This window comes from Canis aureus, chromosome 27, assembly GCF_053574225.1.
Source record: "Canis aureus isolate CA01 chromosome 27, VMU_Caureus_v.1.0, whole genome shotgun sequence".
NCBI classification, from domain to species: Eukaryota; Metazoa; Chordata; class Mammalia; order Carnivora; family Canidae; genus Canis; species Canis aureus.
The window spans coordinates 21,220,603-21,231,093 of record NC_135637.1 but is presented as its reverse complement, the minus strand read 5'-3'; the positions used below and the strand labels follow the sequence as shown (position 1 = coordinate 21,231,093).

At 42.2% G+C, this 10,491-nt stretch overlaps 1 protein-coding gene across 1 annotated transcript in view; it reads left to right on the top strand.

The window, feature by feature from the left end:
• The first annotated feature begins 5,085 nt into the window (after window positions 1-5,085).
• Window positions 5,086-10,491, top strand: part of MYO1H (myosin IH) — a 48,250-nt gene continuing 42,844 nt past the window's right edge. Inside the window, exons 1-2 of the mRNA XM_077876021.1 lie at window positions 5,086-5,151; window positions 8,348-8,509. Coding sequence (XP_077732147.1) covers window positions 5,128-5,151; window positions 8,348-8,509 — 186 coding nt within the window. The 5' untranslated portion in view covers window positions 5,086-5,127. The remainder of the gene's footprint in view (window positions 5,152-8,347; window positions 8,510-10,491) is intronic.

Below are 10,491 nucleotides of genomic sequence, written 5' to 3'. Positions count from 1 at the left end.
CAATAGTCAAACTGTGGAAGGAGCTACGATGTCCTTCAACAGATGAATGGATAAAGAAGATGTGGCCTACATATATACAATGGAATATTACTCAGCCATCAGAAAAGACGAATACCCACCATTTGCTTTGATGTGGATGGAACTGGAGGGTATTATGCTGAGTGAAATAAGTCAATCGGAGAAGGACAATCATCATATGGTTACATGGAATATAAGAAATAGTTAAAGGGATTATAAGGGAAAGAAGGGGAACTGAGTGTGAAAAATTAGAGAGGGAGACAAATCATGAGAGACTCCTAACTCTTGGAAACAAAGGGTTGTGGAAGGGGAGTTGGGTGGGTGGATGGGGTAAGTGGGTGAGGGGTACTGAGGAGGGCACTTGATGGGATGAACACTGGGTGTTATATATTGGCAAATTGAATTTAAATAAAAATTAAGTAAATCAAATATATTCTATGTGCTTTTGAAACAAATATATACTCTGCAATGGTCAGGTGCAGTGTTATACTTGTAATACTTAATTCGGTTGTTCAGATTTTCTGTGTCCTACTGACTTTTTTTGCCATTGTTTCCTGTCAGTTTCTGAGAAAGTTATTTAAGATCTTCCTCTGTGGGACTATTTGAATAAACTACAGTACAGTGCATATATGCCTTGGAGTACTTTGCAACTCTACAAAGGAAGGAGGAATGTCATTACTAACAACTTTGAAGTGATCACCAGGAGGTTTTCCAGTGAAAGACAAATTGGAAAAATAGAATGTAGAATTTGCAAATATATGCCTAAGAAAGGAGGGAAACAAATCTACATGTGCTTGCTAATATTTAAGAAAAAAATTTAGCATTTTAACAATTTTTAAATGGTTACTTACAGAAGATGGAAGGGAAAAGTGCTGAAGGGACAGTAATAGGAGTTAGTCCTTTGAATATGCCTTATTTTGTTTAAATGAACTCAGAAGAATTCAATCAACAAAATCCAGAGTGTGGACAAATTGTCCAATTTCTTCAAGTTGTAAGAAAATAAAGAGGGGGGAACCCTGTAGAATAAGAAAGTTGGGAGATATATCAACTAAAGACAATATGTGGACTTTGTTTGGATACTGATTTGAACAAGCCAACAGTAAAAAAAAAAAAAAAATAGAGAAACTTGAACATTGGGTATGATAACATTAAGAAATTATTGCAACGCCTGGGTGCCTCAGTCATTTGAGTGTCCGACTCTTGATTTTGGCTTAGGTCATGATCTCAGGGCATGGGATCAGGCCCTGCATCAGGCTCCATGCTCAGTGGGAAGTCTGCTGGATATTTTCTCTCTCCCTCTCCTGCCACATGCTTGCTTGCTCTCTAAACTAAATAAATCTTTAAACAAAATAAAAAATAAAAAATAAAAAAGTAATTCGAAGTCCTTTATGTATGGCAGTGGTGTTGGTATATATATTTTGAAAGAACTCTTATCTTTTAGAGATACCTAGTGAAATATTTATAAAGTGATGTGAGGTTTGTGACTTTCTTTGAACGGATCTGTTGTTGGGAAGAGAGATGGGGCATAGCTGAAATAACAAAGGCCATAGGTTGGTATTTACTGAAGCTGAGTAATGGGTACATTGGGTTTGTTGTGCTTTTGAGACTTTACTTCTGTGTGTGAACATTTTTCTTTTTTTTTAAGATTTTATTTATTTGTTTGTTTATTCATGAGAGACACAGAGAGAGAGAGAGAGAGAGAGAGAGAGGCAGAGACACAGGTAGAGGGAGAAGCAGGCTCCCCACAGGGAGCCCGATGCGGGACTCAATCCTGGGTCTCCAGGATCACGCCCTGGGCCAATGTCAGGTGCTAAACCGCTGAGCTACCTGGGGATCCCATGAACATTTTTCATAATAAAAGTTATGACTGTATATATTTACAGGAAAAAAAACTAAAGAAATTATGAGATAAAAGAATAATACTGGTGGTGCACACGTATGCCTATAAATGTGAAGGAAGTACTATGCGAAGCCAGGGTACCTGATTCAGGAGCTGTGGAGAGGTTTGCCAAGTCTCTTCTGCCCTGGGGGTTCCCAGGCTCCCTCCCACACATCTGTGAGTAACCCAGTGAGACTTTCCCCTTTAACCAGAAAGGCTTTGCTTTCCTTAATTTTACATATTGAGATTTCTTATGACTTCATTTGAAAAAAGGGTCCTGATGCATAAAATTTCAAAAGCTACAACTCTAGGGCTTATCTTCTCCCCTTAAGAAAATGTCCCTTTCTTATATTCCTGACTTTAGAGTAGTAGCCAGAACAGTTGGTAGAGTTGAATGTGCAAGAGCTGTGACTCCCAGTCAAAGGGCTGTTGTCCCAGTGGAAAAACCCTTTTCTGCATATATGTGAGTCAGGATAAGCAGCCATCAAATGCAATAACAAACAGCCCCCAATTCTCAGAAGTTTGCCATAACAGGAGTTTATTTCTTGCTTACACAAAGCCTACTGTGGGTCTTGATGATTTTTTTTTTTTTTGAGAGAGAGAGAAAGAGAGAAAGAGAGTGAATGAGCAAGCATTGGGGGTGGCACAGGGAAAGAGGCAGAAAGACAATCCCAACCAGGCTCCACACTAAGCACAGAACCCACCACAGAGCTCGACCTCAACACCCTGAGATCATGACCTGAACTGAAATCAAGAGTAGAGCACTTAGCCAGCTGAGCCACCCAGGTGCCCCTGGGTCTTGAACCTTTAGAAGATCTCTCTTCCATGTGATGACTCCAGGATCTAAGCTATATTGATTTTGTGGTTTGTCCATTCAACAAGAGAAATTCTTTTTTAAAAAAAGATTGTATTTATTTATTCATGAGAGACACAGAGAGAGGCAGAGATATAGGCAGAGGGAGGAGCAGGCTCCCTATGGGGAGCCTGATATGGGGCCCGATCCCAGGACCCCAGAATCATGCCCTGAGCTAAAGGCAGATGCTCAACCACTGAGCCATCCAGGTATTCCAAGAGAAATTCTAAGTCACTGTAGCCTTGAAGGAGTCCAGATAACCCAACAAAGGAGCTAGCACAAATGTCACTTCTATTCACTACCTGTTGGCCAAAAATGGTACCTAACTGCAGGAGGAAATATTGGGAAATGCACGGAATATATGGCAGGCATTTTGGTCTCTGTCATAGCATTCAGCCATCTGACACACACTGCACCCCCTTTCACCCACCCACACACACACTGGGTCAAGCGCTAGATCATGTAGAAGGTGATACAGTCAGGTCACCCTTGAGTATATAATGCTTCCAAAGTAATGGTCCTGATGGAAGGATCTATTTGAATCTCCCACCTACAGATAAGTGAATTATCTAAACCATCCAGGACAAAGGGTGGCTAGCTTGCTTTTGACCAGTCTCCCACTGTGCTAAATATATACAACAGGATTTCACATAAAATTCTAAATTTCTGACTGTTCTTGAATAATTGGAAGGCCTGGCAACACAGGCCATACATTCGCACCTGGTGTCACCTAGTGGAGCCAAGCAGTGGCTACACAGCCTAGATGCCTATTCATTCCCTAGTCTAAGTGAATCCTCACCAGCAGCAGTTTAATTCAATCCTAGAACTCACCCAGGACCCTGTAGGCAGCAGAGTCTGTGAGCTCTGATCTGTGAGTTTGCACAACAGCATCCTCTACAAAGTTTCAGCACCCCAAAGGCGTTCATTCTTAGATGTCATAAAAATATCGCTCTTGAATTTCTTCTCTCTTATTTGGTCATTTCTGAATTTAATATTCTCTTCATGATAAAATCTTTTAGTCATCTTCTTTTTGGTCAAAGCTGAACCACTCAAATTTCTTTATTACCCTATCCCTTCTGTCCCAATATTCATTCCTTTGTCCCTGTCTTACTAGGCCACTCTAGTTTCCTCATGCCCTTTCAATGAACTAGATAAAAAGAACCCAGATAGGAATTGAAATGTTGCAGCAAACAAAAGTCCAGTCTGAAGTGGATAAAGTATGCTTTGGCCCTTGCGAGTTCAAATCACTGTCTCATTCCTTAATCTTTGAGGTTTTGTCAAATCTTTTTGGGCTGCAAGTCACATAAAGCCCTAGGTACTGATTGCAGGGCCCACTCTGGTAAGCACACACCTATCTCTAGGACCAGAATAAGAAAGCATTTTAATTTCCGCACCCACCACCTGCAGAGATCAGACTGCAGAGATATTTGTGGGCACAGCTCCAGACATGATTTCAGACTCCAGCCCACTCCCAATTGAATAGGGGCTCACCAACTACTAGCCAGCCCATTTTTCGCTTTATTTTCTTGTTTCTAATAATCGTATTAGCAATACTAATGAGGATAGAAGCAAGTGCTCACAGAGCTGACATTGTGTCTGGCCCTGTTCCAAGTGCTTTCCATGGTCTGTTCAAACCAACAACCCTGTGAAGTAGGTACAATTATGTTTCCATTTTACAGACATGAAACAGACAGGGCCTTGGAGAGAGAGACTTTCCCAAGGTTGTACCACCGGGAAGCCATAGAGGCAGGATTTAAACGGAGGCAGGCTCATGTTCCAGAGTCCTTGTGTCTAATCATGATGCTATACTGCCTCTATTATACACACATAAACACTTTAAGATGGGGATATTTGGTATCACCAAGATACTCTTTGATCGAAATGCATGGTTTTCATCCTTAGAGAGCAGTTCCAGCTCCATTTGACTAGAGTAGAGAGACACCTGGTGGCCATTCTGGTTTTTTTAGACTTTTTATTATGCAAAATTTCAAATACATGCAAAGTAAACAGAGTAGTATAATAAATCCCCCTCATACCCATCACCTCGCTTCAACAGTTATTATCTTTTTTCCACTCCGTTTCCATTTTTCCATCCCCTCCCCACTTATCTTTTGTGGTTCTTTTTCGAATAAAATTTACATATGTGAAAATACACAAAATCTTAATAAGGTATGTTGACAAAGAGACACACCCATGTAACTAACTCACAGCACTATCAAGACAGAGAATGTTTCCATCACTCCAAAACTGTCCTTTGTCAGACAATCCTGCTAACCAGGCAACAATTGTTCACTGCAGATTAGTTTTGCTTCTAGAATTTCATATAAATGGAATCATAGGGCATGCACTCTTTTGTGTCTGAGCTCTTTCACTCCGCATGTCTGCGAGAGTCATCCGTGTCGTGCGTACCAGTCGTTTCTCTTTTAGCGCTGTACCCATTCTATTGTATAGATTCCACATCCATTCTCCAGTTGATGGAAATTTGGATTGTTTCCAGTTTGGGGCCATTATGAATCAAGTGGCTGTAAACCTTTATGTTCAAGTCTTTTTGTGACTATATGTTTACATTTCCCTTATGTAAATATTTAGGAGGGGAACTGCTGGATCAAAGGATGGAGGCACAGTTAACTTTATTAGAAACTGCCAGACCTTTTCCCGAAGTGATTCTATCATTTTGCCTTCCTAGCAGCAATGTAGGAGCATTCCATCTGTTCCACGTCCTCACTCATGGTTGATGTCAGTCTTTTCCATCTGAACTATTCTAGGGCTATATTACTGTGGTTCTAACTCATATTTGCCTGATGACTAATGATGTTGAGCATTTTCCTATGTGCTTATTTACTATTTATCTATCTTCCATTGTGAAGTGTCCATTCAAGTCTTCTGCCCAATTTTTACTGGATTTGACTTTGTATTAAGACATAGGAGTCTTTTATTCTGGATACAAATCCTTCACAGGTTTATATTTTGTGACCCCCTTCTGTCAGTCCGTGTTTGCCTATTTGTTTTCTTAATGGTGTCTTCTGGGAGAAGTTTCATATTTGATAAAGTCAGATTTCTTATTTTTTTCTTTTATAGTTATTTCTTCCTATGTCATAAGAAAACTTTACCTTCCTCTGGTTGCAGAGGTATTCCCCTGTTTTCTCCCTGGAGCTTTACAGATTATGCATTTACTTTTAGGTCTAAGAGTCATCTCAAGTTTTTATATATCCAAATAAAATGTTATAATATGTGTAACATATGCATGTTTTTATAAATTTATATCTTCATATATTATGAAATAGTTGTTTATATATAAAGTTTACACACAATAATGGTTTTCTCTAGTTTCATGTATCAGTTTATACAGTATATAGTATATAAAAATTCTATATGTAGTTTTACATATAGAAGTTTATATAATATATACATTTATTAAATAATGAACATATATTTTCTAAGGTATGTTATTAAAATGCATTATTTTATAACATATTTTATAATAAAAATATATTATGAGGTTTTATAATAAAATATATTTATAAGGTTGAAATGAAATTTATTTCATTACGATATCTAGTTATTCCTGCACTATTAAAAAGATTTTCCTTTGCTGCACTGAATTGTTTTGGTACCCTTGTTAAAGATTTTGTTTATTCATGAGAGACACAGAGAAGCAGAGACATAGGCAGAGGGAAAAGGAGGCCTCCTGCAGGGAGCCCAATGCAGAACTCAATCCCAAGACCCCGGATTGCGACCTGAGCCCAAGGCCAATCCTCAACCACTGAGCCACCCAGGTGTCCCACATCCACTGTTTTTTTTCTTAAGATTTTATTCATTTATTAGAGAGAGAGAGAGAGAGAGAGAGGCAGAGACACAGGCTCCATGCAGGGAGCCTGATGTGGGACTTGATCCCTGGTCTCCAGGATCATGCCCTGGGCCAAAGGCGATGCTAAATCGCTGAGCCACCTGGGCTGCATCTAACATCCACTAAATCTTAACAACACTTTGGGATCTAGGGATTTGTCTTCCTTTTTCAAGGCTGCTTCAGCTATTCTAGAGCCTCTGCATATCCAAAGACAGCAGGTGTCAACTGCCTGTCTCTCAGATCCAGATTTATCCTTCAGTCCTTGCTCTATGATAACAAACTGACCCCCTTAAGCATTTCTCCTTGAAGGGAGCATATTAATTTTGTCACTAGAGAGCGCTAGAGGGACAGCCAGAGGTTTGGCTCCCTTTGCTGTTTTGCTTGTTCTTCTTGGCTGCACAGCCACCAGCGTGGTGGTACATGGGTGGGGGACATGCAAAGACTGTGTGTGCCCAGAGCACAGTCCCTCAGTGCCCTTGCAGCCTGGGCCATGTGAGCACCTTGCGCAACACAGACCTCACACTCCCAGGCCACCTCCTGCAGACGTGCCCCCACTCTCTGCACACCCTCCAGCCCCAGCTTGCCAGAGACCTGCGGAGCTGTTTCCCAGTCCTCCTGACAGCAGTGTAGCATCTGGTCTCCTGCCCAGTGCTGATCTGACTCCCTTTGCTCAGCTATGCCCGGGAGGGTCGTTCAGCTGCCTGGTGACAGTGGACCAGCTCGGCCCCCTAGTAACACAGATTCTCCACCATCCTGTGGGCCTGCAACCTCTCCTTTTCCAGGGAGGTCTGAAGCCCAGTCTTGGGGAGAGGACCTTCCAGGTTTGTCCTTCACTGAGTATTCCTCTGTAACAAGGAATTCCCATCCCAACCAAACTCCTCATCACTCATGTCGGAATTACATACCAAATTTGGGCAACAAACATCTAGTTGAGTAAGTGATGGTCAGGAAGGTAGGCTCTGGGGCCGGGCTGTCTAGATTCCTATCCTTGGGGCAGCTCTGGTGGCTTAGCGGTTTGGCGTCACCTTCGGTCCATGGCGTGATCCCAGAGACCAGGGATCGGGGATCGAGTCCCACGTGGGACTCCCTGCAGGGAGCCTGCTTCCCCCTCTACCTTTGTCTCTGCCTCTCTCTCTCTCATAAATAAATAAATAAAATCTTAAAAAAAAAAAAGATTCGTATCCTGGCTCTCCCTTTTGGCAGGGTGTATACATGTTTTGTAGTGGCTCTGTCCTCAGTTTCTGTCTCTGTTAAATGAGCACAGTGATGGCACTTACTTTGTAGGGTCAGAACGAGGGTTAAAGAAGATAATCCAAGTCAAGTATTTAGTGTACCGCCTAACACGGTAACTGCTCAGTGCCTGTCAGCTGCTACTATTACCACTAATGCTTTAAAAAAAAATATTTTACTTATTTCACGAGAGACACACAGAGAGAAGCAGAAACATAAGCAGGGGGAGAAGCAGGCTCCTCCCAGGGAGCCTGATGTGGGACTCCATCTCAGATCCTGGGATCAGGCCCTGAGCCAAAGGCAGATGCTCAACCACTGAGCCACCCAGGCGTCCCACTATTAATGCTTTTATTGCCATCCCCTTGTAACCCTAACCAGCCCATGAATTCTAAGCAGAGAGCATAACCTAATGTCAGGGCTACACTGCCCCCAGGGTTGGGTATCCTGCTATTTCCATATTAGATGAGCAGTAGGAGCTACAGAATAAGGAAGCTGATGAGAAATGTTCTGTTTGCTGCAGAAAGAAGAAGTGAGGAGGAAGCACATTCGCCTGCACATGGAAAGCGCGCTGACCGCCAGGGACAGGGTCGGGGTGCAGGATTTTGTGCTGTTGGACGCCTACACCAGCGAATCTGCTTTTCTGGACAATCTTCGCAAGCGTTTCAGCGAGAACCTCATCTATGTAACGTAACCCGTTTCTCAACTGTTTTCCTAGACTGGAGGTACCCCCGCCCAACCCTGCCTGTTTTCACAGCCTTGATGATAGCAAATACTACCCCCTATAGGTTAGCCCTTAAAGGGAGGTGTGAAGGGACCACTGCCAGATGTGCCCTGATCCTTGTGTTGAGGCCTTTATGGCTGCCAGTGACAGAGACCCAGTTTAAACAGGCCTAACCCCCAAGACGCAATCTGTTGACCTATGTCACTTTAGGGATCAGAAATAGATTTAGGGTCTAGGGTGATGAGTCTTGAAGCCTTGAGGGTTCTTCTCCATCTGGAGGACCCTTTCCCACTTCTCTGCTCTCTTTTGCAATGGTCGTTTTCTAGGGCAGACTCTCTACAAGTTGGCACCAGCAGGACAAAACTGATGTCAAGATAGAGGATTGTAAGTCCTCCCGGAGACACACACACACACACACACACACACACACACACACACACACACTGGTTGGCTCTGATTGGCCCATCTTGGGTCATGTGCCTACCTCTGAACCAATCCCCATAGCTAGAATGAGGACTATTCTGACTGGCCAGGCTATTTACCTAGGCCCAGCCCTGCAGGTGAGGGGGCTTTAGGATAAGCCTGGAGAAGGTACCTAAAAGGAATCTGCTGGAAGAAAGAGGTCTAGATATCAGAGAGGCAAACATAAGAGTTGTTCACCGTATCCCATGAGTCTTCTAGGGTCAAGGCTGCAGCACTTTACCAGAGCTGTTCTTAGCTTGACCTGGTTGCTTCTAGCGGTGGTCAGTCCCCACCTTGATCTGATTGGTCAGTTTCCAGGTAAATTTCTTTAGGGTAAACTGCACAGTGTCTCAGTGTGTGTGGTGGGGTTTTATTACATTTGATTAACTTTACTGAGATCTTATTAGCTTTTGTTAAGAGTAAATTTAGACAAAAGCAATCTAAAAATATTTGTCTTGCAGCTATATTGTGTTTAATGGTGACTATGAGTTGGTCTGCATGTTGGGACCAAGGTTACTAGGAAAAAGAACCAAAGGGCTTCTCATGGTATATATTTTTAGTTGTGGAAAGGGATGTTACGCATAAGCAAAGGAGAAAGAGCATGGTTTGGAGAAGTATAAGTGGGATGATAAGATCATCATAATAAATCATTTCCAGTTTGAACAGATAGACTTCAGAAACTCTATTCTATTCTGGAAGATTTCTACTGATTGAAGGACTGCAGAATTTTAGTCAAAATAGAATGCTCTTATCTGTTCTAGTTGTCTGTGTGACTTTGTCCTGGAGATTAGAAACATTCATGAGAATGATTTTAGGTGTAATTTAGCATACCCTTGGGAACCTCCAATATCGAGATGCTGAAATGAAAACCAATTACAAACAGAATCTGAAACTTCCAGATGTATTTTTAAAGGAGCCCAAATATTTATTTTTTTATTTAAGAGGTTAAAGTTTTGTTTATTCATAACTGTATTCCAAGGAGCTTTTACATTAGTGGTTCTACTTCAACCAGAAGCACTTGGAAAACTTGACTCATCATAGAATCCAACATTGAAATCCAGGAAAATAGATACCAACAGTGGGAATGCTTGCCCAGCTGGAGACAGCTGGGATGCATACCCCTTTCACCCAGTGGCCAGAGAGACCTCTGTGAAACATAAATATAAATCAGATTGTTGTGCTCCCTTCTTAAAGCTATCCATTTGACATAACAATTTAAGCCAAGTATTTCATATCAGCAGGGAAAGTGTCTCCACTATGCATTGCAGTTGGAATACATCCCCCATTCTTCATGCCCTGTGTGATCTGAACTTGCTCCATCTCAGACATCGTGTCTTACTATTTCTGTTCTCCCCTCCCCCACTGCCCTCCAGGGCAGTCAGCTTGCCACATTCGTCCCTTCAGCCCTCTCGGAGGGCAGTTGGCCCTCTTCTGCTTCCTTTTTTCATGACTGGCTCATCCTTCAAGTCTCAGCTCAGTCA